This window comes from Ostreococcus lucimarinus, chromosome 3, assembly GCF_000092065.1.
Source record: "Ostreococcus lucimarinus CCE9901 chromosome 3, complete sequence".
In the NCBI taxonomy this organism is placed as follows: Eukaryota; Viridiplantae; Chlorophyta; class Mamiellophyceae; order Mamiellales; family Bathycoccaceae; genus Ostreococcus; species Ostreococcus sp. 'lucimarinus'.
In genome coordinates this window covers 604,005-629,853 of record NC_009357.1, presented here as the reverse complement: position 1 = coordinate 629,853, position 25,849 = coordinate 604,005, and the positions used below count along the sequence as shown (strand labels likewise).

The 25,849-nt window shown below is 61.0% G+C and overlaps 17 protein-coding genes across 17 annotated transcripts; 11 read left to right on the top strand and 6 right to left on the bottom strand.

The window, feature by feature from the left end:
• Window positions 1-14: 14 nt before the first annotated feature.
• Window positions 15-1,154, bottom strand: OSTLU_30710 (predicted protein; the record flags this gene model as incomplete). The annotated part of the gene is made up of 1 exon (XM_001416678.1): window positions 15-1,154. Exon 1 carries the CDS (start codon window positions 1,110-1,112, stop codon window positions 15-17), a length of 1,098 nt encoding a protein of 365 aa, XP_001416715.1. The 5' UTR covers window positions 1,113-1,154.
• Window positions 1,155-1,295: 141 nt separating this feature from the next.
• Window positions 1,296-2,012, top strand: OSTLU_34483 (predicted protein; the record flags this gene model as incomplete). Its single annotated transcript, XM_001416967.1, has 1 exon — window positions 1,296-2,012. The coding sequence occupies one exon, from the start codon at window positions 1,296-1,298 to the stop codon at window positions 2,010-2,012; it is 717 nt and encodes a 238-aa protein (XP_001417004.1).
• Window positions 2,013-2,159: 147 nt separating this feature from the next.
• On the top strand, window positions 2,160-2,925 carry OSTLU_30708 (predicted protein; the record flags this gene model as incomplete). Its single annotated transcript, XM_001416966.1, has 2 exons — window positions 2,160-2,171; window positions 2,293-2,925. 2 exons carry the CDS (start codon window positions 2,160-2,162, stop codon window positions 2,923-2,925), a joined length of 645 nt encoding a protein of 214 aa, XP_001417003.1.
• Window positions 2,926-3,168: 243 nt separating this feature from the next.
• On the bottom strand, window positions 3,169-3,342 carry OSTLU_30707 (predicted protein; the record flags this gene model as incomplete). The annotated part of the gene is made up of 1 exon (XM_001416677.1): window positions 3,169-3,342. One exon carries the CDS (start codon window positions 3,340-3,342, stop codon window positions 3,169-3,171), a length of 174 nt encoding a protein of 57 aa, XP_001416714.1.
• Window positions 3,343-3,528: 186 nt separating this feature from the next.
• Window positions 3,529-4,476, top strand: OSTLU_92473 (predicted protein; the record flags this gene model as incomplete). The annotated part of the gene is made up of 1 exon (XM_001416965.1): window positions 3,529-4,476. One exon carries the CDS (start codon window positions 3,529-3,531, stop codon window positions 4,474-4,476), a length of 948 nt encoding a protein of 315 aa, XP_001417002.1.
• A 526-nt stretch (window positions 4,477-5,002) lies between these two features.
• OSTLU_30705 (predicted protein) lies at window positions 5,003-8,738 on the bottom strand (the record flags this gene model as incomplete). The annotated part of the gene is made up of 1 exon (XM_001416676.1): window positions 5,003-8,738. One exon carries the CDS (start codon window positions 8,736-8,738, stop codon window positions 5,061-5,063), a length of 3,678 nt encoding a protein of 1,225 aa, XP_001416713.1. The 3' UTR covers window positions 5,003-5,060.
• A 430-nt stretch (window positions 8,739-9,168) lies between these two features.
• OSTLU_30704 (predicted protein) lies at window positions 9,169-9,858 on the top strand (the record flags this gene model as incomplete). Its single annotated transcript, XM_001416964.1, has 1 exon — window positions 9,169-9,858. One exon carries the CDS (start codon window positions 9,169-9,171, stop codon window positions 9,856-9,858), a length of 690 nt encoding a protein of 229 aa, XP_001417001.1.
• Window positions 9,859-10,008: 150 nt separating this feature from the next.
• On the top strand, window positions 10,009-11,944 carry OSTLU_30703 (predicted protein; the record flags this gene model as incomplete). The annotated part of the gene is made up of 2 exons (XM_001416963.1): window positions 10,009-10,098; window positions 10,322-11,944. The coding sequence occupies 2 exons, from the start codon at window positions 10,009-10,011 to the stop codon at window positions 11,942-11,944; spliced, it is 1,713 nt and encodes a 570-aa protein (XP_001417000.1).
• A 78-nt stretch (window positions 11,945-12,022) lies between these two features.
• Window positions 12,023-13,456, bottom strand: OSTLU_45212 (predicted protein). Its single transcript, XM_001416675.1, has one exon. The coding sequence runs from the start codon at window positions 13,321-13,323 to the stop codon at window positions 12,040-12,042; it is 1,284 nt and encodes a 427-aa protein (XP_001416712.1). The 5' UTR covers window positions 13,324-13,456; the 3' UTR covers window positions 12,023-12,039.
• A 94-nt stretch (window positions 13,457-13,550) lies between these two features.
• On the top strand, window positions 13,551-14,096 carry OSTLU_14690 (predicted protein; the record flags this gene model as incomplete). Its single annotated transcript, XM_001416962.1, has 1 exon — window positions 13,551-14,096. The coding sequence occupies one exon, from the start codon at window positions 13,551-13,553 to the stop codon at window positions 14,094-14,096; it is 546 nt and encodes a 181-aa protein (XP_001416999.1).
• A 94-nt stretch (window positions 14,097-14,190) lies between these two features.
• OSTLU_30700 (predicted protein) lies at window positions 14,191-15,718 on the bottom strand. The gene has a single exon (XM_001416674.1). It carries the CDS (start codon window positions 15,448-15,450, stop codon window positions 14,413-14,415), a length of 1,038 nt encoding a protein of 345 aa, XP_001416711.1. The 5' UTR covers window positions 15,451-15,718; the 3' UTR covers window positions 14,191-14,412.
• Window positions 15,719-16,006: 288 nt separating this feature from the next.
• Window positions 16,007-16,479, bottom strand: OSTLU_30699 (predicted protein; the record flags this gene model as incomplete). Its single annotated transcript, XM_001416673.1, has 2 exons — window positions 16,007-16,193; window positions 16,280-16,479. The coding sequence occupies 2 exons, from the start codon at window positions 16,477-16,479 to the stop codon at window positions 16,007-16,009; spliced, it is 387 nt and encodes a 128-aa protein (XP_001416710.1).
• Window positions 16,480-17,151: 672 nt separating this feature from the next.
• On the top strand, window positions 17,152-17,949 carry OSTLU_30698 (predicted protein; the record flags this gene model as incomplete). Its single annotated transcript, XM_001416961.1, has 1 exon — window positions 17,152-17,949. One exon carries the CDS (start codon window positions 17,152-17,154, stop codon window positions 17,947-17,949), a length of 798 nt encoding a protein of 265 aa, XP_001416998.1.
• Window positions 17,950-18,098: 149 nt separating this feature from the next.
• Window positions 18,099-20,630, top strand: OSTLU_14688 (predicted protein; the record flags this gene model as incomplete). Its single annotated transcript, XM_001416960.1, has 2 exons — window positions 18,099-19,381; window positions 19,829-20,630. 2 exons carry the CDS (start codon window positions 18,099-18,101, stop codon window positions 20,628-20,630), a joined length of 2,085 nt encoding a protein of 694 aa, XP_001416997.1.
• Window positions 20,631-21,301: 671 nt separating this feature from the next.
• On the top strand, window positions 21,302-22,789 carry OSTLU_34185 (predicted protein; the record flags this gene model as incomplete). The annotated part of the gene is made up of 2 exons (XM_001416959.1): window positions 21,302-21,908; window positions 22,008-22,789. The coding sequence occupies 2 exons, from the start codon at window positions 21,302-21,304 to the stop codon at window positions 22,787-22,789; spliced, it is 1,389 nt and encodes a 462-aa protein (XP_001416996.1).
• Window positions 22,790-22,939: 150 nt separating this feature from the next.
• Window positions 22,940-23,899, top strand: OSTLU_30695 (predicted protein; the record flags this gene model as incomplete). Its single annotated transcript, XM_001416958.1, has 1 exon — window positions 22,940-23,899. One exon carries the CDS (start codon window positions 22,940-22,942, stop codon window positions 23,897-23,899), a length of 960 nt encoding a protein of 319 aa, XP_001416995.1.
• Window positions 23,900-24,062: 163 nt separating this feature from the next.
• On the top strand, window positions 24,063-25,838 carry OSTLU_30694 (predicted protein). The gene is made up of 2 exons (XM_001416957.1): window positions 24,063-24,836; window positions 25,153-25,838. The coding sequence occupies exons 1-2, from the start codon at window positions 24,081-24,083 to the stop codon at window positions 25,816-25,818; spliced, it is 1,422 nt and encodes a 473-aa protein (XP_001416994.1). The 5' UTR covers window positions 24,063-24,080; the 3' UTR covers window positions 25,819-25,838.
• The last annotated feature ends 11 nt before the right edge of the window (window positions 25,839-25,849 follow it).

Genomic DNA, 25,849 nt, shown 5'->3' with positions numbered 1-25,849 from the left:
CATCTACATGTCGCCTACTGAGCCGCCGCGCTCGACGCCTTGCGGGAAAAGGACTTCTTGAGTTTCTTTGAAACTTCCGGCTTGCGCGCGACGGTGAGGTACATCACCGTGTAGGTTCCCGTCTTACCCCCAGCAACGAGCGCGTCTGCACCCTTCTTCAAGAACGTACTCACGTTCACGCTACCCTTGGGCGCGATGCCCACCTTCTCGAGAGCGAGAACGAAGTAATGCGTGATGTTACGACCCCACGACGTCGTCTTGAACGACCAAAAGTCGCGAAACGGCGACCAACGGCGGTACGGGTCGATCGGTTCGTACCACGGAATATCCGCGGTTTTCACCAAATCTTCTTCTTCGAGGATTTCAAACCCAGCCTTTTTCAACGCATCCAAGACTTCGTGCGTCGTTCTAGCCGTCGGCAAACCGTTCCCGAGCAAGATATCTTGACGAATCGCCCGGTGTTCGGGGTTCTTTTCGTCGTATTCATCCGTAAGGCACCATTCGTACGACGCGAAAATCCCCCCCGGTTTCAACACGCGAAATATTTCAGAGTAACAACCCACCGCATCGGGCGCGTGGCACGTGGCCTCGATCTGATACACCCCGTCGTAGGTGTTATCCGGCTTGGGAATGTTCATGAAATCCGCCTTGACGAAGTCGCAGTCGTCGTGTCGTCCGGTTCTTCGATTCATCGTCTCCCCGCGCGAGATTTGAAACGCATTATTATTCAACCCCGTCACCGACGCTCCCGTGAACGCCGCGATCTCTCGCAGCGGTCCACCGACGCCGCACCCGACGTCCAGCACTTTATCCCCTCCTCGCACGCCGAGCTTGCTCGCCAAGTAATGCTCGTGCCTCGCGATCGACTCCCGCAGCGTCTCCCATCGGTACCGATGCGCGAAGTGAAACGACTCCCCCCATCCGTACTCGTAAAACGACGTCGCGAGATCGTAGTACTTGTTCACCACGTCCGCGTAGTTCCCCGTGCGCGTCGAATCGTCTTCGTGTTTAAAGTAATCCTCGTACGCCTTCGTCGCCCGCGCGGTGTCGCCCTTCGCGATCTTCCCGCCCATCAGCGACAGCTGCGTCAAGCCCTTCGCGTCGCTCGCCATCGTCGCGCTCGCGTCGCGTCGCCGCGCGTCACCGCGTCGCGGTGTGCGTCGCATCGCCGCGTCTCGATCGCCGTCGCGTCGGTCGCGCGATCGATTCGATTCGATTCGATTCGCGTCGAGTCGACCGTCGAGCGCGCGCGCGGCGGCGCACCGCGGCGCGCGCGACCGCCGGCGCGCGCGGCGATGCGCGGGGTGCGCGCCGCGCGCGAGCTCGCGCTGGCGACGACGGCGGCGGACGAACGACGCGGCGACGCGGGCGCGTCGACGGGCGCGCTCGGCGCGCAGGGCGACCGCGCGCTGCTCGTGATCGACGTGCAGAACGATTTCGCGGCGCCGAGCGGGGCGCTGACGGTGCGGGGGGGGGACGGCGTCGCGCGCGCGTGCTCGAGGTGCGTCGAGGCGTTCGACAGGGTGGTGTTCGCGCAGGATTATCACCCGGCGGGACACGAGAGCTTCGCGAGCGCGCACGCGGGGAAGGCGCCGTACGACGAGGTGGAGCTCGCGCACGGGACGCAGACGCTCTGGCCCGATCACTGCGTGCAGGGGACGTGGGGATGCGCGTTTCACGACGATTTAGTGGTGCCGGCGAGGGCGATGGTGGTGAGAAAAGGACACAACCGGGACGTCGATTCGTACAGCGCGTTTTTTGAAAACGACCGACGGAGCGATACGGGTCTGGATGAGTACCTCAAGAAGGAAGGCGTCAAACGCGTGTACGTCGTCGGATTAGCGTACGACTTTTGCGTCAAGTACACCGCGTTAGACGCGAAACGATTGGGATACGACGCGTACGTCGTGCGGGATTGTTGCGCGGGCGTGGCGTTGCCGGGAACGATGGAGGCGGCCGAGAAGGAGCTCGCGGACGCGGGCGTCGTCGTCCTAGAAACGCTTCCCGCGTAGCGCGCGACTTTTTATACGCATTGTTCGACGTTAGCCGTCGTTTGTAAACAACGTACGTATTCAGCCCTCGTTTGAACCGCCGTCGCCGACGCTCGCGCGCGTCCCCGCCGTCGCCGCACACGCCGCCGCTCGCGGCGCCGACTCGACATGCCGTCCACGGTGCGCGCGCGCTCGCGCGAATCGCTCGCTCGCTCGCTCGCTCGCCCGACCTCGCGCGCGAACGAGGCGAGGCGAATCCGCACGACCCGAAAGAAAACTCGACTGACGCGCAACCTCGCAGGCGAGCGTGCGCCGCGCGCAAAAAAACGAACGCGAGACGACGAAAGCGATCGAGCGGTCCGCGGCGGCGAAAAAAGCGGAAGAAGACGCGCACTGGGCGGCGCACGGGGACGGAAAGAAGAGCAAGGCGGCGCAACGCGCCGAGATGGACGCGGCGGCGGCGGACGCGAAGGCGGCGGCGCGCGCCGAGGCGAGACGGCAGGCGGCGGAGGAAGAGGCGGCGTTCTCGGGGGCGAAGAAGGCGCCGGCGAAGAAGGTGACGGCGTATGATTTGGCGCAAGGGAAAGAGATGGACGCCAAGGCGAGGCTCAAGGCGAAGTTTGCGGCGAAAAAGGCTGAACAAAAAATACAAGAGTCTGACGAATACGACGACGCGGTTTTGCGAGCTAACGAAAATAGAAGTATCGACGTGGTCTCGGCGAGCGGCGTCGACGCCGCGCTGGATGCGCTGACGGTCGAAGAGCGATCGGCGTCGCCCGCGCCGTTGAGCGGTAAAGCTGCGTACGCTGCGTTTGAGGCGGAAAAACTCCCCGAACTCAAGGCTGAAAAGCCGGGCCTGCGTAAGCAGCAATACGCCGACTTGATGAGTAAACTCTGGGCCCGCTCGCCGCAGAATCCTCAAAATCAAAAGTAGCGCGGTCGAATAACGCACCGACTCAACGAGCACGCTCCGGGCGCGCGCGTTCGCCGCGGAATCCCAAAAATCAAGACGAATTAGCGCGGGCGAGTCCGGATTTGAATATGAATATCATTAAAACATCCGTCGAAGCGCGTCGCGCCCTCAAACCTCATCCATCCCGCGTCGTCCTCTAATCAATAATGACGCGTCCATGAAATTAATACACACTCGAACGTTCGCTCGAACGCCGAAAAAAGCTCACTTCGCCTTTGTCCCATCCTTCGAGCTCACCGTCTTGCGTCCATCGAAGTGTTTCCGTCTCGCCTCGCTCGCGCGCGCGGCGAACGTCTGCCAAAATCCAACCACCGCGCGCTCGCTCCTCTTCGCGCCGCTCTCGCGCTCGACGAATCGATTCACGCGTCCGTCGTCCATCGACGATCGCGTCGAATCATCATCCGTGGACGCCCTCGCGCGCGCCGTCCTCGGCCGTCGCGCCGCCGTCGCCGCGCGCGATCGCGCCGCGGGCCCTCGCGTCGTCGCGCGCGCCGCGGTCGCGCCGCGCGTGAGCATGCCGCGTCGCGTCGCCGACTGCGGTCGTCGGCATCGCGCGTCAGAGGCATGCGCGCGACGACGCCGCGCGTCGCGCCCGGCGTCGCGCCCGCGCGCGACGGACGACGACGCGGCGTCGCGCGTCGCGTCGTCGCGCGCGCCGCGGGCGCGGACGAGGCCGCGGCGCCGCCGCGCGGGAAATCCGAGGCGTACGACCAGGCGCGCGTCGCCGTCGAGCGCGCGCTCGAAAAGTCGACGAAGCGCGCGACGAAGCGCCGACGGTCGAGCGGGCGAGCGGTCGGGAAACCGGCGCGGTTGGCGGTGGAGCTGCCGGTGAACGATGACTCGGACGCGGCGCTGATCGAGATGGCGACGGGGACGCTGGGCGACGGCGCGAGAGACGCGACGGCGGTGTTCGGAAGGGCGAGCGCGGCGAAACTGGCGCGAGAGATGGGAAGCGCGATGGAGTGCGTGAGCGTGGATGACGCGTGGACGGCGGCGGACGCGGCGGCGAGGGATGGGATCATCGCGTTGGTCGGAGTGCCGAGCGATCGGGTGGAGGCGGCGATGCGCAAGTGTCGAGCGGGAGAGGGAAGGCCGACGGTGTGCGTGAACGTGGAGTGGGAGCACGACGGCGACGGGGGGTTGGCGTGGTCGATGTCGCGACAACAGGCTGGGGTGGACGACGCGGCGCCGAGCGATGTGGAGGCGTTTGCGAATTCGTTCGTCGTGGTGTACTCGTTCCTGCCGCTGAATATCCAAGCGTCAATGTTCGCGTCTTCGCTCGAGGGCGCGGTGTTTAAGTGCGTGCGAGGAGGCGCGCCCGCGGGAACGCCGTGGCGAATCTTAGTGAAAGAGAAGGGCGCGTTCGCGCAGGTCGGGGCGATGCAGCGGCGACCTCAGCAAACGGATTTAGAGGCGGCGTTGTACAACTCCATCGCAGCCAAGTCGCCCGTGAACGAAGCCGTGGGCAAAGCCAGCGGTTTCTTCCGCGGGCTCATGAACAAGGACAAGTGAGTAATAATATAAGTAATATCACATCGCCAACTCCGTAGTGATCGTCGTCTCTACCGCCGCGCGCGCGCCGAAAGTCACCCGTATCAAGACGAGCGTCGTCGCCGAACACTAAAGCTCGCGCGACACATCTCGCAGCGGCGGTCGTCGCGCGCACCATGTCCTCCATGTACGGCGCCAGTCCGAGCGAAGACTCAGGTAAGTCGGCATCGACGCCGCGCGCGCGATGTGCGCGCCCGCTCGCGGCGTCGTCATCCTCGACGCAACACGTTTTCGCGCCCGAACACGACGCTCGATCGATGACTGACGCGGAGCGCGCGCAGGATTATTGAATCCCGAACGACGCCGCCGAAGCATCCCGCTCGCGATGCAGGGCGCGGTAGTCATGGCGTTCGGGCTCGGGATCGCGTACTTGATGTATAGGTTGACGGTGGATGACGACGACGGAATTAGAGTCATTCGCGCGACGGAAGATTTCCCGTGAGCGGTGCGCGTTGGGTGGTGAGCGTATCCTATATATTTGTAATACAAGTGAAAAAGTTCTATAATGCCGTTTCGTAACGTCGTCGTCGTCGTCGTCGTCGTGGTTAGTCGTATTGCGTCAAATCAAACGTCAGCACCTTGGAGCACGCCTGCGAGACGTCTCGCGTGACGCCGACGAGAGCATCCGCCTTGTCGTAAAAGTAATCCTTCAAAGAAATTACGATGGACTGAGTGCCATCCTTACCATCCTTGCCATGCGAGCGCGCAGCCATGAACTTGGCGAGCTTTTCGACGTTCACCTTATCGAGCGCCGCGTCGACTTCGTCGAGGACAAAGAACGGCGAGCTTCGGTAAGAGTGAATCGAGAACAAGAGCGCAACAGCAGCGATCGTCTTCTCACCGCCAGAAAGCTGTTCCATTTCACGGAAACGCTTCGTGGGCGGCATGGCGGTGAAGTTGACACCGTGCAAGAAAGGATCTTCGTTGCTTTCGAGGCTCAAGTATGCCTGACCGCCGAGCGGGTGGCTCGCACTTTGCGTCAACTCCTTGTACAGAACGTCGATAGAGTCGGCGATATGCTGGAAAGCATCGAGGAAGATGGAGCGTCGTCGACTTCGCACATCCTCGAAGGCGTCGGTCGCTTCTTTCACTCGCTCTTTCGCCGCTTCTAATTCTAACGTCTGCAATCGTTCCTTCTCCTTGATCGTCTCGTACTGCTCGAGAGCCTTCATATTCGGCTCCAATCGAGCAAGCTCGATCGAAGTCTCATCAATCTTGATTCTAAGTTCATTCTCCTTGCCTTCGCGCTCAAACTTGCTTACTTGCTTCAAATCGCTCCTCAAGTTGGAGTAGTCGAGGACGACGTTCCCAGCGGTGGACGTTTCGCCGTCAACTTCCATGGCGTCGCCGTCGTTTTCACCAGCGCCGAGCGCGAGCACGCGCGGAAGTTCCATTTGTTCCATCGTCGCGTTTGAGATGATACCATTGCGAATCTCGCGCTGCGCATCGATTTCGTTTTGGCTGGAAGAGAGCTTCTTGTCGAGTCGAGCTGTTTCTTGCACCGCCATCGTAGTCTTCTCCTTGAGCACCACAATGTCACTTTCGAGCGCCTTGGCTTGCGCCTTGGCTTGTTGATGCTCAGTTTCCATCTTCACAAGCTTATTCTTCGATTCATCGAGTTCTTTCATCGCATTCACCGCCGAAGCTTCGAGCTCAGCGAGTTCAGCTTTGTATCTCGCGATCATGCCTTCGGCGGATTTGACTGGGCCCTCGGTGTCGCGGCTCTTCTCATAATTGAGCTGTTCCTTCCACTTCGAGCGTTGTGACGCAAATCTACTCTTCTCTTCGGCTTCTTTCTGCTTGCGCATCAAGTGTTCGTTCTCATACACGCGAATATTCGCAATATTGAGAGTCTTGACAAACGAGGCGTAAATTCCGTCGATGATGGCGTGAATTTGTTTGTCAAGCGCCGCAACCTTGGCCGCGCCTTCTTTGCTCGCTTTCTGCGCCGCCACAAGTTCTGGTTTGGATTCTTCGAGAGATGAGACGATGACAGCCTTGTCGCGCGCTAACTTGGCGAGTTTATCCTTCAACGCCTTCATATCGGCTTGCAAGAATTGCGTGTCCTTTTCAATCGTCGTCTTTTCCGTGATCACTTGTTGCTCCTCGAGCATCAACGTAGTCAGACTCTTCATAGCGGCGAGCTCATCTTCGAGTTTCATCTTCTCTTGGCGCGTGTTTTCGACGTCCATTCGACTGAATCGGTTCGCTTTCTCGGCTAAACCTGAGGAAGAACCACCGGTGAGACGCCCACTCTTGTCGACGAGTGTACCATCCAGCGACACTGACTTGATTCGTTGCGCGCCGCTAAAGGCCAACTTCTTCGCTTCAGCGTGCGTATCACACACCACAGTGTCACCACACGCGAAGAGAATGGCACGTTCGCGCGACTTATCAAACTGAAGAACATCGACAATCAAACGAGAGCTGCCTCCGAGGTGACGCAAGCGTTCATTGATGGCTTGAACTTTGATCTCCTTCAATGGAATGAACTGCATCGATTGAATGCGTTGTTCTTTCAAATACTGAATGCACTCCTTCGCCGTCTTAGCATCTTCAACGACGACAGCATCGGCTTCACGACCGAGCACAGTGATGACGGCGAGCTCATACTTCTTTTGCGTCACCTTGATGAGCTCAGTGAGTCTACCATGCACACCTGGGAACATTCGCTTCATCGTCGCAATAGCTTCGAGCGCCTTGGTTTCGCGTTCATTTTGCTTACGGTCGGCCTTGGCTTCTCGGAGCTTGGCGTTGAGGGCGTCAATCTTTTCCTTGAAGAGGTCTTGTCGGCTGCGCACCGTGCGCTTCTCATCGGCAAGTTCCTTAAGTTTCTTTTCAAGTTTCTTCAGCTCTCCCTTGTTGACCGTCTCAGTCTGTTGCAACGTCTTTGATCGATCAACTTCGCGCTCTTCTTGTTCTTCCAAGAAAGAAAGACGAGATTGAAGCTCCGAGGTCTTGCTCGACAAACGAGACGCCGCCTCCTCATCTGTGTTGAGCTGAGACATCAGTTGATCGCGTTCGGTTTTCAACTTGAACGTAGCCGCGCCTGATTCGATTTTCTTCGCGTTGTACTCGGCTCGTTGTTCGGGCGTCAATTCAAACTTCGAATCTTGCTCCATTCGACGCTTTTGGTCTTGATCGAATAGCGCCTCGGCGTTGTCGATGTTGGCCAAATGTTGCTCCATGTTTGCGATTTCCTTGGCTTGGTTCTCCGCGTCTCGCTTGGACTTGGTGAGTTGCGCCTGTCCAAGTTCCAATTTCTTCTGAACTCGAGTCGTCTCTTCTTTGATCTGATTCACGCGCGGCGCATGGCTGGAAATCGTACCCTTGAGCGCTTCAATCTTACGGTTGAGCGCCAAGTGCGTCTTATCCTTGGTCATTTTCTCCTTGCGCTTGTCCTCGTATTCCTTGAGCGATTCCTCATTCGCAGCCACGTGCTCGTCGCGAACTTCACGCACGTTTCTCATCTCATCACGAACGCGGTCTATGTCGGCATCGATGTGATAGAGCTTGAACAGGGTGCTTTCAACCTTCATCTGATTCACGCGTTCTTGAAGCGCCATGTGCTTCTCCGCCTCTTCCTTTTGCTCGCGCATCTGCTTCTTCTGCGTCATCAAAGACTTCTTTTTAGTAAAGCTCGTGTGTGCTTCGTCCTCGGCACGTTGCTTCGCCCGCTCGTTCGTCGTATACGTCTCCGCGTACTCATCCGAACCAGAAATTTGTTCAATCAGCGTCGTCAACTCCTTCGGCGTTTTCTGCGCCACCGCCTCGATGTCGCCCTGATACACCAAAAAGTTTCGCGCCTTGACCAGAATCCCGTACGACTTCAATCGTTCGTTGTACTCCTCCGACGTCAATCGTTGGTTATCGATCTCGTAATGCGTCGTCCCGCTCGCCTCGATGACTCTCGAGAACAAAATCTCTCGCTCATTCTCCGGTTCGTACGCCAACGTCACCCGAGCGCTTCGTCTATTCTCACTCGCATCCGCCAAGTCCACCGTGTAGATCAAATCCTTAAACGTCGTCCCTCTCAACTGTGCGCTTCGCACCCCGAGCACGAACGATATCGCATCCATAAGATTCGACTTCCCGCTCCCGTTCGGCCCCACGACGCTCGTAAAGGATTTAAAAGGTCCGATCTGATGCTTTCCCTTGTACGACTTAAAATTCTCCACCTCGATCCGATCGATCCGTCCGCGCGCCGCCGTCGGGCGTTTCATCGCCGCGTCGCCCACCGTCGCCATCGCGCGATCCATCCTCGTCGCTCGCGTCCGCGCGTTTCCCGAATCTTCGCGCGCGTCGGTTTGAAATTTCAAAAATCAAAATCCACCGTCGAGTCGCGTCGTCGTCGTCGTCGTCCACCGCGCGCGCGTCGTCGCCGCGCGATGCGCGCCCGAGTATCGCGCGCGAGTCCTCGCGCGTCGGCGTCCGTCGCGCGCGCGCGTCGGCGTGTGCGCGCGTCGTCGCGCGTCGGCGTCGAGCTGTCGGTCGCGCGTGGTCCGGTATTTGAAACAGGTCTTGCATTACAAAAAGCGGCGACGGCGCCGGCGCGCGCCGGCCGCGGCGCCCGCGGAGCGCGACGCGCCGCGCGGCGCGTCGAGGGCGACGACGAAAATGTCCTCCGTCCGTCGCAATCGACGATACGCGCACATGCGCGTCGCGCTCGACGCGAGCGGGTACTTTAGCGTGGATTCGATGCGCGCGCGCGACCCGCGCGCGTTCGATGAAATCGTCGGCGTGGACGTGCGGAAGGGCGACGCCGAGCCGGAGACGGCGGCGGAGGACGGCGCGGGAGAGCGGATACTGGCGCGCGAGCGCGCGCGGGAGGTTCGAGCGGCGGCGGAGGCGCGATGGGAGGAAGAGTTTGGAGACGCGAGCGCGAGCGACGCGCGATTCGGAGACGCGTTCGCGAGCTCGAGCGGACGCGCGGTCGGACGCGGGGCGGCGAAGACGGACGGTAAGGTGAGCGATGCGGCGTGGCGCAGGGCGATGTTCGAGGGATGGGATGGGGCGACGGTGGACGGCGACGGCGACGGCGACGGCGACGCGCGCGGCGAGCGGCGAGCGGCGACGACGGCGGAGGAAGCGACGGAAGAAGCGACGTTCATCGTCGACGTCGATGAGTACAGAGCGTCTCGCGGGCGGTCGAGGACGTACATCTCCCAGGCCGAGTACGTGTCGCGCGCGGCGGATTTTGAACGCGTCATGCGAGAGCGCTTTCTCGCCGGCGGCGACGACGGTTTCGATTACCTCTCCGTCGACGCCGACGCCGCGCTCGACGCTCACTGGCGACGCGAGATCGACCAGGACGCCGAGGACAAATACTTTGACGAAGATTAGCGCGAAAATTAGCACAATTGTCATAGCCAAACGTAGCGTCGAACGCGCGTCGTCGTCTCGTGACGAGACTCTCGTCGCGCGTTCGTCACAGAATCCGCGCGCGCGCGCTCGAGGGCCGCACATCACCGCACGGGACACCCGCGCGAGACGATGAACGATAAGAACGAGCAAGCGCTCACCGCGCTCGCGCGTGAGCCCGGGAATAAGACGTGCTTCTCGTGCGTCGGACCGGGGTCTTTGGTGCGTCCTTCGTCGTGTTTCGACGAGATTATCGACGAGACTTTCGCATCTTTCGCGCCCTCGAACGGCGCGCGGCGCCCCGCGCGCGCGCGCCGGCGACGGCGCTACTTTTGCGCGCGGTATACCGCGCGCGCGGGCGCGAAACCGAAGGAACGCGCGTGGATGCTCGTGAACGTTGAGATGAGTTCAGCGGATGACTGACCGCGACGACTCCGCGACGCAGGCGCCTCGCTCGGTGTGCGTGCCGTTCGGAATATTCGTGTGCACGAGATGCTCGGGGATATTCAGAGATTTCAATTTTAGGATTAAGAGCATCAGTGCGTCGACGTTCTCGGGAGATGAGGTCGAGATGTTGCGAAGGAAAGGCAACGAGGCGGCGCGGCGGACGTTTTTAGCGCGCTGGAATCCGGCAGAACCGTTGCCGCAGAGTGGTAATACAGTGAGAGGAAAGGTGTGGATCAAGGCTGTTTTCGTGGATAAGTTGTACTACGACGACGCCGGGGCGGGGAGCGCGGTGGGGGGTCAGGTGGCTCCGGCGACGCCGGCGGCACAACCGGCGGCGACGAAAGCGCCAGATTTGTTTGGCGGCTTATTTGATTCGCCGGTGCCGGCTCAAGTTGCGCCTACCACACAGCCGCCGCAACAAACCGCCGCGCCGGCTCCGGCGAGCGGGGCGGATTGGACTTCGTTTGCGACAGCCGCGTTTGACTCTCGACCGCAAGCTGCAGAAGCACCTAGCTTCGGGTTTGAGCCACCGCCAGCCGTCGCCCAACAATCGTATGCCGCGTCGGTGCCAGAATCGGCGAGCGTCGCGCCCGTATCGCAAGCTCCGGCGGCACCTACGCAGCAATCTGATTTGTTCGGAGGTTTGACCATCGAGACACCCGCAGCGCCTGTCGAGACTCCTGCAGCGCCTGCATCTCGGCCTGCTTTAGAGGAAGACTTTTGGACCCTATCGCCGCAGGTTCCGCCGCAACCGCACGTCCATCCGCGGGTGAACGCACCAGGGATCCAGCAGTACCCAGCGCAAATGCCGCCCCAGATGCAAATGCCAGGAATGATGCCGCCCCAGATGCAACAAATGCCGGGGATGATGCCGCCGCAGATGCAACAAATGCCGGGAATGATGCCACCGCAGATGCAACAAATGCCGGGGATGATGCCGCCGCAGATGCAACAAATGCCGGGAATGATGCCGCCGCAGATGCAACAAATGCCGGGAATGATGCCGCCGCAAATGCAAATGCAAATGCCGGGAATGATGCCGCCGCAAGTGATGGCTCCAGTCAACGCGCAAACGATGCCGCAGCAGTCGCAGCAACCGCCAGTGCAACAGGAAGCACCGCCGGTGGAGCCGGAACAGCCAGATCCATTCGCATCGTTCGGTGAATTGACGGGAATAAAGTCGAAGACAGGGCCACCTCCAGCACAAGCGGTGCCAGTCCCATCGCAAGCCCCAGAAGCAGATGTTTTTGGATCTTTGCCTAGCCAAGAATCTCAGCCGCCGCCGGCTGCGCCACCAACAGTAACTCCGGTGGCGCCGGTTGCCACCGCGGCGCCGCCACCAGTGCCGGCGAAGCCGGTGAATCTGGGTCCCATGGGATTCCCGATGCCAGTTTCGCAGCCGCCAGCGCCGGCCACAGATACGCATCAAGCGATGATGTTTGAAGACATCAAAGCTCATTCGGCAGGAGATTCCTTCTCGTTTGCGCCCGTGGACTCGCCGCAACCAAGTATCTCGAAGCCTGCGCCCATACAACACGCGCCTGTAGCCGCGCCAGGCACGGCGCAGCCTACGGCTACGGCGGCGCAATATAGCACCGATAACCCTTTCGCTTTCATCTAAGCATTTTGATAGTTAGCGAATTGTAGCGCGCCCTAGCCGAACCAGAAAGAATCGAGAATGTAAGGAATAAGAAATGGTTTGATAACAATGCCTGGCTAAATTTGAAGCGTCGCTTCGTACGCTTCAATAGATTTGAACAGTTCGGAGAAATTACCCTTGCCGAACCCACCGCATCCGGCTGCTTGCTCAAATGATTCCGAGTCCGCTTTTCTACGCATGCAGCCTATGCGCTGGATGATTTCTAAAAATAACGTCGGCCGGTCGCCCACGGGCTTCGTGAAGACCTGAATCAATACGCCCTGGTCGTCCTTATCGACGAGCAAACCCAACTCTTCGACAAGCGCGTACTGCTCATCGTTCAAAGCATCGCCGATTTTCGCCTTGAGTTGCTTGTAATAGTCATCGCTTGCCGGCGCTTGAAAGTCGAATCCGCCTCGCAAGTGCGAGTACTTGCGCATTTCTCGCACCGTCGCAAAGATGTCATCCGTTTTCAACGCCAAGTGCTGCAACCCAGGGCCATTGTTTTGCTCAAGATATGTTTGGATTTGACTCTTCCGCTTCGTCCCGAACGTCGGCTCGTTCACAGGCAATAACACGTACTCGTTATTGTTTGCCAACACCATGCTATTCAACCCGCTATCGATCGTTCCGATGTCCTCCGCCGTGAACTCAGCAAACTCGTGAAAGCCCGTGACTTTGGTGATATAATCCACGGTTTCGATCAAATCGTGCACGTTACCGACGGCGTGATCGAGGCGCTGCAACCCATACGACACATCTGGCGCATCGCGCGTCGCCGAATAATTGCACAGAAAGTCTCCGTCAAATCCATCCGTCGCGTTGACGAAGCGCAAGACGACATCGCCATATAGCTCAATCTCCGCGATGACTTGTCCACCCTTCGCACATCCGTCGTCTACTGTGTGTGTCAAAACCGTCGGCGCCAGCACGCCACGCGCACCACGTTTCACTGCCTCCTCATACGCCGCGCGCGCGTCTTTGACTCGCACGCCCACCGCGCGCGCCGCCAGCCCGTGCTTCTCAAAAAATCGCATCATCGCCCGTCCCTCGTGTCCCGGATGCGGCGCTTCCCCTCGACTACCTCCGCTCTCGACTCCGTACGGTGCGGTGAACACGAACGTCAGATCGTTCGACTTCATCGCGTACGACGCGTACGTCCCGTTCCCCGTGGTCGCGTCGCTCTTGCATCGCAGCCCCATGCCTAAGCCAACCCCGAACCTCGCCGCCGCGTTCGTCGCATCCCCGCACCAAAACTCGATGTGGTCAAACTTTTCACACTCGAACGCGTCGCTCAGCGGGTTCGATCGCACGAAGTTCGCGCACCCGACCAACTTTCGTTTACTCGGGACGGTCGCCATCGTTGACGCTTTATCTTATCGCCGTCGTCGCCGTCTCTCGCGCGCGATTCGGTGGCGTCGAGCGAATGGCGGCGATATATTTCGACGCGTTCGCGCGCGCTTTCGAGCGTCTCGTCGCGCGCGCGCGTCGTCGCGTCGTTTTGTGTGGTGACGTGGCGCCGCGCGCTGGTGGCAGCGGCACCGCCGCCACGGCATTGCGCGACGCTGCGACGCGCGCGCGCGACGCCATGCCCGCCGTCGCCGATGACGCGCTCCCTGAAGACGCTCGCGAGGCGCTCGATGAGTTTGAGGCGGCGACGGAGGCGATCGAACGCGCGCTCGAGCCGTTTCTCGACGCCGACCGCAAGGCGCTGACGAAGGAACTGCGGCCGTTGGAACGCGCGGAGGTGCACTGCGAGGCCGCGCGCGCGATCGTCGCGCTGTTTGGGATGTACCTGAAGACGCTAGGCGTCGATCCGGAGAAGCACGCGACGGCGAAGGAGATGAAACGGGTGGAGGCGTACAGGAAGAAGATCGAGGAGACGCGAGCGAGGCTCGGGGACGGCGCGCGGGGGGCGAGCGCCGGCGGGCGAAAGGCGAGCGTGGACGTGGAAACGGCGGCGAAGGCGATTAAAGATGGTGTTGGTTCGCCGGGAGATCTGTTGAAGGCGAGTTTGGCGGCGGCAGGGGGTGATAAGGGGGACGGCGGCGAAGACGGTAAGGAGGACGGAGGTAAAAAGCGCGCGGCGTCGGCAAACAAAGGCAAGGGTTCAAAGAAAGCGAAGAAGAAGTAGGTCGAAGAACTAGGTTCGCGCGGAGCGGTTGTAACACTAGTAACACCAGTTATTTAAATTTTGTCTTTTTCGTACATTTACACACGACTCCTTTCATGGGAGAAGGATGCCACTTGTTTGCCTAGCCGAGACTGTCGGTCTCGGCGAGCCAAAAAGTGCGCAGCTGCGGTTCGGTCAAAAACTATCCTATATGGCCTTGCGACCTTTTAATAAACAAAAAACAGCCCATTCGATTAGACGAAGGAACCTTCAAAGCAAAAATCGTTCAACGTTACACACGGCGTCACCGTCCTCGAGACAACGTCGAGGCGCCAGTTTACGCTGCCGCGGGCGCTTGTCTGGGTTGTATTCGCGTCCTTCGACGCTTGCTGATGTGTAAATCAATCACACCCGGACACGTGTGCTGCACGGTGACTGAAGCAGCCACATTGACAACACTCAAAGTGCCTTGCTGTTCCCGTTCGACGACACCTACGGCGCTGTTTAACGCGTCAAAACGCGGACTCGTCGGCGGCTCTTGCGAGTTCGCCTTGATGATCACGTGCTCAATGCTGCCGCTGTTACTACGATCCAATCGATTTTCGCGAGCCATTTGCTTGGAATTGGTGCTTGTGCGCGGTTTAATTCCTTTTCGCGGCGAATTTGGCGCCGAACTCTCGTTACTCTTCAGCTTCATCTCGTGCAACATTTGTAACAGTTCGGGCTGCGTCATCGCCTGCAAGGTGGGAATTTCATCCTTGTAATCGTTGATGTCCATATTTGTACAGATGGTGCCGCCTTCTACCGAAGCCTTGAATATTGCCGCCCGATCGTACGCCCGCGCGGCCTCTTCTTCGCTGAAAAAGAAACCAAGATGCAACTGTTTCCGCTGCACGTTGATTTGCGCGTGGTACTTGCCGGTTTGCCGCAACAGAGAAACCCCTCTGTAGAGCGACGTTCTCGAATCGTGTCTGCGCGCTTGCGCCTTCAAGTTTGTCACCAAATCTTTATGCACCAATTTGTTCGCACCATCACCCTTCCCCGTGTTACTTTGCTCTGAATCAGTCTCGCTGAGATCCGTCGGCGACTTTGAACCCGACGACGCGCGCCCGCGCGGCCTCGCCGTCGCCGTCCCGTTTCGAGGAGCTTCCATCCCTCGACCCGGCGTGCCGACCTCGGACTCGCTCGGACTCGACCTCGCGAACTGTGTCCCACCTCCAAAAACATTCACCGACAGCGGGGCATCGCTCGAGCGTCCGGAACCGGAATCGCCCTCCGCGTCGTCCCCGCGCGCCGTCGTCCGCGCCTTGCCAATCGTCCTCGGGACCCCGATCGGCGGCCCGTGCGTGGCGCTATCGTACGTGTACGCCCCCATGCCGCGCACCGCGCGTTCACGCGCTCGCGTTCTTCTTCCCTCGCGTTTCCTTCGCGATCGATCGCGCGCGCGCGTCGCGGCGTCCCGTCGACGTCGCGCGAACACTCAAAAGCGCGCGAGGGTCGGCGCGCGCAATCGTCGAGATTTCCGCGTCTCGCGTCCGCGCGCGCGCGGTTTTGCGCGCGCGCGAGATTCGGGCGCGTGAACGAACGCGAGCGCGAGCGGTTCGTCGCGCGATCGGCGCGCGCGCGTCGCGGACGTCGGCGTGTGCGGGGAAGATTGCGGCGGGGGACGGAGCAACCGACGCGCGCGCGCGAAGATGCTGACGCGGACGGCGCGATGGGTCCGGTGGTGATCACCATTGATGGGCGTTTTTGAAGTTAAGTATGCGAAGAAAAATCTCACGCGCGCGCGAGGCGCGCGCGCGAGACGCGACGACGGCGCGAGGGCGCGGACGAGGACGCGGCGAGCGATGGGCGCGCTGCGATGACAACGTCTACGCGCGCGAGCGCGGGACGCGGCGTCGACGCGCGTCCAGGACGGCAGACGCGACGCGCTAGCCGCACCACGGCAGCGTGCAGCGCCCGTCCGACGGCGGCGGTCCGATGACGACGATGAATACGAATAAAAGCGCGGCGACGGCGATTAAACTCACCAACGTCACCTTTTGCGACGTCGCGAAGTTTAACACGCGATCCTCGTCGTCGTAGATTTGCTGTTTAGCCTCGGCGTCCGGGGCGCGTCTGCGTCGGGCGAAACGCGTCCTTCGTCAGTCGCCCGCGTCGCGCGTTCGATCCTTCCGAGTCCTCCCTCGCGAGCGCGCGCGCACCTATTATTTTGATACTTCTTCTCCACCAAATCTCCGGGCATCTTCGCGTCGTCGCCGACGAAATCGCGCTTGAACGCGCGCCACGCCCCGTCCCAATCCATCCCTCTCCGCTCGTCCACATCTTGCGCCTTCTCCTCCCCGTCGTCGCCGCGTTTCCCTCCCGCGAGCGTCACGACGCGTCGACGGTGCGCGCATCCCATCGCGGCGCCTCTCGCGCGCGCGTCCCGTCCGCGACCGCGTCGCGCGACGGTCGGCATCGTCGTCGTCGACGCCATCGTCGTCATCGCCATCGCGTCGCGGCCTCGCCGTCGTCGACCGCCGCGCGCGTCGCGCGCGAGCCGAATCGATCGCGCGCGATTCGTTCGCGTTCGCGCGCGTCGCTCGCGTCACCGACGCCGCGGTGTGTCGCGATCGATCGCGAGATCGCGAATGCGGGCGTCGCGTTCGTCACTCGCGCGCGCGCGAACGACGATGAATGATTCGCGTTGATCGCGCCGCGCGCCTCGATCGAACGCCGAAACGATGGGACGGGACGCGGGAAATCCTCGCAGCGCGTCGTCGCTGTGCGCCAAGTTCGCGCGCGCGAACGGCGAGCTCGCGCGCGCGAACGCCAAGGTGCGTCCGAGACAGCCCGAGAGTGCCTGGATTTTTGGAATCATTTTTGGAATCGGCGCGCGCGACGCGAGAGGGCTCTCGCGCTCGAGACGGCGAAAGGGGGGAAGAAAACGGAATGCAGGGATAGACGTGCGTGCTCGTGATTGACGGGAAGCGTTCGGGTCGGTTTCGCGCAGCTGAGAGCGCAGACGACGGAGGCGCGGGAACGCGCCGAAGCGTCCGAGGCGAGCCAGCGTACGTTGACGACTGCGTTGCGAATGGTCCGAACGACTGTGGAAGAGGAGAAGCGACGGTGGATCGAAGAGCTTCGCGCGGCGCGGGATGATGTGTGTCGGTTGAGAATCGAGCTCGCGCACGCGAAGGAGAAGGCGAAAATGAGTGGAGGGAGGCGCGAGGCTTCTAAATCGATCGACGTTTACGCGGACGAAGAGAGCGACGAAGACGCATCGTCGTCCGATTCCGACGCGCGTGGTGAGAGTGAAAGCTTGTCGTTGACGGAAGCGGCGGAAACGTTGCGTGAGTTGTCTCTCGCGCTCTGCGATGCGGCGATCGAGCGTAGAGTCATAAAGAAGCAGACGCCGAAGAAGCGCGCCAAGGCGAAGAAACCGATCGGCAAGTCCACGGCGAAAACGAAAGAGCCCAAGCAGACGACACCCGTGGGAGAGACGGCTCGACGCGCCCTGCGCGCGAGACACGCCATGAAAGTATTGAATTACGCCGAGCCGAGCTTGAAGACGAAGCTTCGACGTCCGAGCGGGTTCGACGAGATCGAAGAACGCAAAGTCGTCGGCCCGCTCGCGCTTTCGCCGCCGCGCCCGCTCGCGCCGCCGCCGTCGCCGGAAAATTCTCCCCCACCGCCTCGCGACGCATCACCGGCGCCAGCGTCCACCATCAAAACGCACGCCAGTCCACCCGCGAGATCTCCGCTCGACGTCATCGCCGACGTCCCCAGAATCGAACCGCCGTCTTCGCCGATTCGCCGGCGCGTCGCGCGTTCGATTCCGCGCGTCGACTACCTCGAGCCCGACCTCGTTCGCAAGATGCGTCGACCGTGACCTTCGACCCCCGTCATTCATTCATCCCATCTTATTTCATCCCATCTTTTCGATCGCGTCGGAGACGTTCGCGCGACGATCGTTCGTCGCGTCGCGTTTCGTTTGATTCGCGCGTCGCGTCTCGCCTCGCCGTCGTCGTCGCGCGTCACATGGCGCCTCGCGCGTCGGCGCGTCCGCGCCTCGCCCGCGTCGCGCGCGGCGTCGTCATCGCATCGCTCTGCGCCGTCGCGCGCGCGGCGAATTTGACGCAGATCGCGTCTCCGTTCGCCGACGTCGACGCGCGAACCGTCGAATTCATCACCCCCGCGGCGCACGCGTCGTCCGCGCCGTCGGCGCTGTCGACGATCGCGTACGTCCTCGGCGCGCGAACGATCAGCGCGCTGACGCTCACGACGTCGCCGGTGACGCTGACGACGATCGCGACGCTCGACGAGGACGCGACGCCGTGCGAAGGGCTGTTCGCGTACGAGAGCGCGCGGGACGGCGTCGCGGCGGGAAATCGAGCGCGCCTGGCGGTGACGTGCGCGGGAACGAATTCGTTGTTGATATACGGCGTCGATGGCGATGGAACGCGAGCGACGAAAGCGAGACAGATACACGCGGTGAAGAACGCGACGAGAATCGCGGAGCCGACGGATGTGGTGGTGGTGAACGGGACGCTGGCGTTCGTGGCGAGCCGAGCGCACGCGCGGGTGGTCTTCGTGAAGTTGGATCCGAACGAAAACGACGCGCCGACGATCACGGGATCGACGTATCAGCTCTCGGGAATCGATAAAATACAGTTAGGACCGTATGATAGGCAAACGCTGCGGACGATGAGCGGGATGACGCGGAGAGTGACGACGTTAAAGTACACCTCGGCGGGGACGATGCAACTCGTCGGGAGCGTCAAGGATAGTCGGTTGGAGAGCGCGAGCGGCGCGTGCGTGGGGGTGGGGGGCGGCGAACGCGCGTACACGTACGTGGTGACGCCGACGTTGAATGGGGGGACGTTTTCGATATTTAACAGCTCGACGTACGGCGCGCCCGAGTATTTGAACGGGGTGCACGCGGGGCGACTCGCGCCGAACGAACCGTCGGATGGCTTTGAGTTAGCGCCGGCGGCGAACCGAGATTTATCGGGCGCGCGCGACGTTAGCGTCCACGGCACCACCGCGTACGTCGCCGCCAAAAGTATCGGTGCCATCGTCGTCGTCGACATCACCGACCCGAACGTACCAGTCGTGTTGGAAAAGGCTCGATCCTCCGCCCTCGCCGGCGTCGACCGCGTCGTCGCGTCGCCCGACGGCGTCTTCGTCGTCGCCGCCGTCAACGCCACCGACGATGGCGCCAACGCCACGATCGTCATCGCTAGCAAAGACGACACCGCCATCGCCAAGCACGGTGCGTACACCGGCGCTAAGAAGCGCCGACGCCTATTCTCCTCGTCAAAGTAACTAGCCGACGCGAGCCCGCGCAGCCGTAGCCTTTGGAGTGCGAAAACCTCTTTTCGCCGAATTCGCCACCGTCATTCGCCCGCGCGCGACCGAGCGTCGACCGCGCGCGCGATGACGAGCGTACGACCGCAGTGCGCTCTTTCGCGCCTCATCGTCGACGCCCGCGCGACGAAACGACGCGCGTCGTCGTCGTCACGCGCGGCGGCGGCGGACGGCGCGGCGGACGCGACGACGACGTACGTCCCGGGGAACGCGACGCTGCGCGAAGCGCACGAGTACGGCGCTGAACACGAATACTCGAGGTGAGTCGACCGCGCGCGGAACCACGACGACGCGGAAACGACGCGGAAACGACGCGAGAGGGGATGAGCGGCTGAATGCGAGACTGACCGGGACGCCGACGCGGCGCCGGCGCGCAGTTTTGATGCGTTACAACCGCACAGGGTGCACTTTCCGAACGCGAATTACGATTACGACGTCAAGACAAAGGTGGCGACACCCACGCGGTATCGAGTGAAGTTGCCGAAAGGGTACGATGGGAACAGGAAAGAGCCGTACGACGCGTTGATTTGCGTGCCGGGAGAGGCGGGATTCGGGCCGAGGGAGGGGAAGGTATCTTTGACGTCGAGCGTGGCAAAGAAGAAGTGGAACGACGCGAAGGATGTAATTTTGGTTGAGTTGGCGTTTAACACGCCGACGTGGCTGAACGATTCGGCGTCGATGAACCACGAGAGCTATTTGCTCAAGGTGGTGTTGCCGCACTTCTTGGCGGCGCACAACGTGGGCAAGATGTCGCTTCTTGGCTTTGGTTCAGGCGCGTACGGGGCGCTGAGTTTGCTCATGCGACGTCCAACGGCATTTCACGCCGTTATCGCCGCTGATGTACCGATCTTAGGTGGGTTTAAGATGATAGAGCGAGCGTGGGGACGCGAAGATCTCGAGCGCGAGGCGAACTGGGGGTCGTGGAACGAGGCGTTCCCGCAAGACGACGACTGGACCCCGTACGACGTCACCACCATCGCACGCGACGCGTGGGTTCGCGACCATCTCAACGCCACTGAATTGTCTAGAATCGCTCTCATCCCCGGGAGCAAAACTGCGAACGAGCTCGGCGACTTTGCTCGCCAACTCGAAGCCGCCGGCGTCGCGCACGACGTCATCGAAGGTTTCGAGAGCGTCGACATTCATCACGAGGGCGAGTGGATCGATGCCGCCCTCGGATGGCTCGCGCCGAGACTCGCGTAATATTTCCCAGCTCCACTCGGGCGTGTAACATATCTTCTCCCTCCAATCTCCGCGGCGTCTCCTCCTGCCAAAAACAGCCAAAAAGCGCCGCCAGGGACGAACCATTCGCCAGAATCCCGCGCGCGACCGCACCTCTGCGATCGCGCGCGATCGACCGCGCCTCCATGTCCGCCGCGGCGTCTGCCGATGCCGCCAAACGCGTCATCGTCGCCGGGGACGCGCGCGCGACGTTCGACGACCTCGTCGCGCGCGTGCACACCGTGCACGCCAATCCCAAAGCCGGACCTTTCGACGCCGTCCTCGTCGCGGGAAGGATCTACGACGGCGACGCAGCGGAGGAGACGATGCGAGGGTACCAGGACGGCACGAAGTCGTGCGAGGTGCCGGTGTACTTTGTCGATCCCGATGGAGAGAAGGGTTTGGAATTCGCGCGCTCGGCGGCGGCGAAACGCGCGAGCGAGACAAAGGATGGATCGAAGGAGAAAGGATTGCTCGAGATCGCGCCGAATGTGTATTTTATGAGCGAATCGCGAGTGTACGAACTTTGTCGTGGGTTGAAAGTGGCGTCGGTGCCGGGAAGGTTCGATGTGCTTTCGTACGAGGACGCGAGCGCTATTGGGAAATCGACGGCGAAGCGAAACGGCGAGACGACGGAGGATGACGTGACGTCCATGAAGGCGAGTTTTGATGAATTGCCAAAGAATGATGTCGTGGATGTGTTGCTCACGCGCGATTGGCCCGCGGGTACGCTTGACGTGCACGGACGCGAGGTTGGGAGCGAGGCAAAGAGCGCGAGTTCGACTGGCAGTCCAGTGTCTCGGGCGTTGGCGCTGACGCTCGCGCCGAGGTATCACTTCGCGGGCTCGCATCCGTTCTTCTTCGAGCGTGAGCCATACATTAACGTAAAAACGGGCTCGAGTGATCCAGCATCGGCTCAGTCGTGGGTGACGCGATTCATTAACATTGCGTACTGCAGCAACGCCGACGGCGAGAAATGGATGCATGCGTTGAAGATTGAACCCGGGTCAGCGATGGATCGCGCGCTGTTGTGCAAGATTCCACCAGATACTGGCCCGAACCCGTATTTAGGCGCTCCAGGACAGAAGCGTCGAGCGGCGGATTTACAGCCGGACTGGCGCGACGGAGCAAAGAAACCGAAAACGGATGCTCGCGGCGGAAACCGCGACGCACGAGACATCAAGGGCGATTTAGACAAGACTATCTACGTCCGAAACTTGTCGTGGGACGCCGAAGAAGGCGCCATCGCGGAGTATTTTGGTGAGTGCGGCGAATTGGTGGACCTCAGATTGGCGCGCAACCGAGACAACAACCGAAGTCGCGGTTACGGTTGGATTTCATTCACCACTGTGGAGGGAGCGCAAGCCGCACTCGAGCGCAATCAAGCGTCATTCTTCGGCAGAGATATCACGGTGGAGATGGCAAATGCACCATCGGAACGACAGCCGCGTCGGCCGACCCCGGGCGTCGCCCCGGGCGGATGCTGGTTCTGCTTGTCAAACGAGAAGGATTTGCACTTGGTAGCGAGCATAGGCTCCGAGTGTTTCGTGAGCATGGACAAGGGTGGTCTCACGCATGAGCACTGTCAAATAGTTCCCGTCGAGCACTTGCCGTGTTTTGCAAACGTACCCGAGAGCACGGCGACTGAAATGTGGAATTACATTGGCGCGTTGCGTCGTTACGCCGAGTCAAAGAGTCACAAGCTCGTGATTTTCGAGCGTTATCTCGAGTTGCTAAGCAAAGGTGGAAATCACTGCCACATGAACTGTGTGCCCGTCGAAGCCGATCGCGCTGTGCTCTCGGAGAAGATATTCAAGCAAGCGGCGAAACGTTTAGACTTTTCGTGGACGAAGCTCGAACCTCCGGCGAACGCCGCCGACGCGCAAGCCGCCATCAAATCCGTCGCTGGCGACGGCGAATACTACGCCGTGCATCTTCCAGACGGTTGCATCCTGATCCGCTCCATCGAGAGAGGTGAGAAACACTGGATGCAGCTCGGTCGCGAAGTCATCTCTCACCTCATCAAGGCTCCCGAGCGCGCGAACTGGCAAAGTTGCATGGAGGACGAAGCGAAGGAAACCGAGCGCACGACCGCCTTCGTCGAAGCGTTCGATTCGTTCGACCCGATGAAGCAGGGATAACTAGGAGGAGTGTTTTTGATTTGTAGTGGAACAGTTAGTTAGTCACGCAGAGCGCGCGTCCGATTCCCGACCGCGCCGGCGACGTCGTCCGCACATCTCGAAGTGCCCTTCGAGCGCCCTCGCGCGCCCGCGTCCATGGCGTCCGACGTCATGGCGCGCTCACGCGCCGCCGACGACGGAAGTATGTTCAACCGTCCATGGCTCGCCTTCTACGACCGTCGCGCGAGACCACCGCCGTGCGCTGCGGACGTCCCCGCCATCCTGCGCGCGCTGGATGAAAACTCGCTCTGTGAAATCGCCTCGCGCCTCGGCCCGCGCGCGTTCGCTCGACTCGCCACGACGTGCGCGGCGTTTCGAGACTTTGTGTACGCGCACGACATCGATGTCTGGCGCGGTTTCTGCGTGGACGCGTTCGCGCACCGAGAGAGCGCCGCGGAGACGGCGGCGCGCAAAAGCAGACACGGGAGCTATCGCGCCATGTTCCAGCAACGCTTGCGCTTGCGCACGGACGGGCTGTACGTCAGCAGGAACACCTACATCAAGCCCGGGGCGAAGACTATGGAGAACGCGAAGTGCTGCCACTTGGTGGCGTATTATAGGTACTTTAGATTCTACCGCACGGGCGAGTTCGTGTGCAAGACGTCGCCGCGGCGGCTGCGCGATGAAGCCAAGCTTCTCAAGGATCGAGCGGCGTGCGCGCGCTCGAACGAGGTCTGCCACGGAGGATACACGATCGACGGTGAAGATCGAGTGCGCTGCGAGGCGATTCGACCGAAATCGAACGGCGAGTGGAGCGCGACTTATTTTTGGGTTCGCCTTCGGCAGAACAAGCCCGGCGCGTCGAACCGACTGGACGTCGTCAAGATAGCCATGGTTGACGGCGATAACGACCCCCCCACGCCCACAGACGAAGAATGGCGCGCCGTCGACGACGAAGAGGCGCTCTACCGTCGAGGTCTCGGCATCTGCGCCCAAAAGTTCGACGGCACCGCGGAGGTTCGCGTCGCCAACCGAGGTCTCTCCACGCTCGTCTTCGTCCCCTGGGACGAGGTCAACGTTCACGAGCTCAACAAGACCACCGAGGAGATGGACTTTTACTTCACCGGCTGAGCGCCGCGTCGCCGTTTCGTTTTCTTTTTTTTCTAGTTCATTAGCCCATAGCTTCGCGAGCGCGCTGTACATTACCACGATTCCCACGAATCGCGCCGCGCCGCGCCGCGACCGCCTTCGCGGCGTCCCCGTGGATCTCGATCGATCGCCATTGTCGCGCTCTCCGCGCCTCGTCGCGGTCATGGACGCGGACGTCCCGACGTACGACGATGAGGGTGGTCGCCAGCGCTCCCCCGAACCCGACGTCGACGTCCGGGACGCCCCCGTCGACGCGAACGCGCCGCGCGACCCGTCGTCGACGGCGCCGCCGCGACCCGCCGACGAGGTCGATTCGACGACGATAACCACCGATGACGCCCGTTTCTTGATCGGCGCCAAGGGCGCGACGAAGCGTAAGCTCATGCGCGTCTCCGGCGCGCGGCTGGAGATCACCGCGATCGAGGGCGACGCCGCGGAGGGGCAGAGACTGGACATTTCGGGGAGCGCCGAGGCGCGCGCGAAGGCGAAGCGATACGTGGAGTGGGTGCTGCGACAGCGAGTGGGGAAGATAATCGTCGATACGTCGACGGTGATGGAGGATGTGAGCGTGATGGAAGTGCCCGGGGATTGCACGGCGTACGTCACGGGGAAGGCGGGTCAAGGTTTGCGAAGGATTGAAGCCGACAACGGGACGCTGCTGTTCTTTGGCAAGCCGACGACGGATCCCGAGGACGCGCCGGAGAAGTTGATTATATGCGGGGATAGGAAAGGCAGGCGAGGAAGCGAACTTCAAGTGATGAGTTCTATCGAGCGTAAGATTCCTGGGACGTTCGTGGACGAGGAGAAGAAGCTGAAGATTAGGTTTGAGCAGCCGGGAGACGGTTTGGGAGACGGCTGGGGTTTCGACGTGTGGCCGTTCGCGAACGAGGAAGAGTTGAGTTTCGCGGTGGGGCGTGAGGTAGGTCGTCTCGATCGCGCGCGCGCGCGATTCGTTTTCTCGTACTTCTTTGTTGATTTTACGCACGACGAGTAGATCCGTCCGGGGCAAAACCATGTCGGACGTTAGATCACTCGAGCTCTCTTTCGTGCGAAGAATAAATTCTGTCTGAAATATGCGGGTGTTTTCTGTCTCGCCGCTGTGGGCCAGTATGCCGTCCAGCGAGTGAACGCTTTCATGTCTACCCGTACATTCATCAACCACTCTTTTTCGTTTTATCTTCTCATCAAACTGCGCTATGAACGGAAACTGACTGAGTGTATATTTTTCGATGCAGGGATCGACGCGAAGGAAAATCGCGAAGGCGTCCGGGTGCTCGTTTGAGTACGTCGGCATGCTCGGCATCATGACTGGCGATCGCGACGAACGCGCGAGATGTTGGGACTACATTCGATGGTTGTTGAAGCAACAGAAAGGGACGTTAGGAACGGATATTTCGTTTAAAGATCGCAACGATGTCACCGTTTTCCCGTGTAAATCTGGCTTCGGCGGCATCAGCCGTATCTACGGCACAGGCGGCGCCACGCTCCGGCTCATCGAACAAAACACTGGAACGTTTTGCTTCAACATACCCGATCCGGATGATGAGCCAGAGAAAGAACTAGTGCTCATTTTCAGTCACGATAAGGGCGCGCGTGGGCGGGCTAGAGACGCCATGCGCGACGTCTTGAACGGCCATCGAGTATCGGCGAACGGCGGGAACGGCGGCCAGCAACGGTGCTACGACTTTAGCGTCGGTCGATGCCGACGCGGTAATAGCTGCAAGTGGGCGCACATCGTTCCACCCGGCCCGCCGGGTCCATCGCGAGGAGGCGATAGAGGGCGAGGAGGCGATAGAGGGCGAGGAGGACCGAGTCGTGGAGGAGGTCCGCGCCGCGACGACAGAAAACCGTACAGTCGCCTCAACGATACCTGGGGAGCGATGGCGGACAGATTAGGATGAAAACGTATTATTACGCTGTGCATGTAATTGT

Coding starts and splice junctions, on each gene's coding strand:
- OSTLU_45212 (XM_001416675.1), bottom strand. CDS start 13,323: ATGGCGACCGTCCCGAGTAAACGAAAGTTGGTCGGGTGCGCGAACTTC.
- OSTLU_30700 (XM_001416674.1), bottom strand. CDS start 15,450: ATGGGGGCGTACACGTACGATAGCGCCACGCACGGGCCGCCGATCGGG.
- OSTLU_30694 (XM_001416957.1), top strand. CDS start 24,081: ATGGACGCGGACGTCCCGACGTACGACGATGAGGGTGGTCGCCAGCGC. Junction 24,837..25,152: donor GTTTCGCGGTGGGGCGTGAG/GTAGGTCGTCTC, acceptor TTTTCGATGCAG/GGATCGACGCGAAGGAAAAT.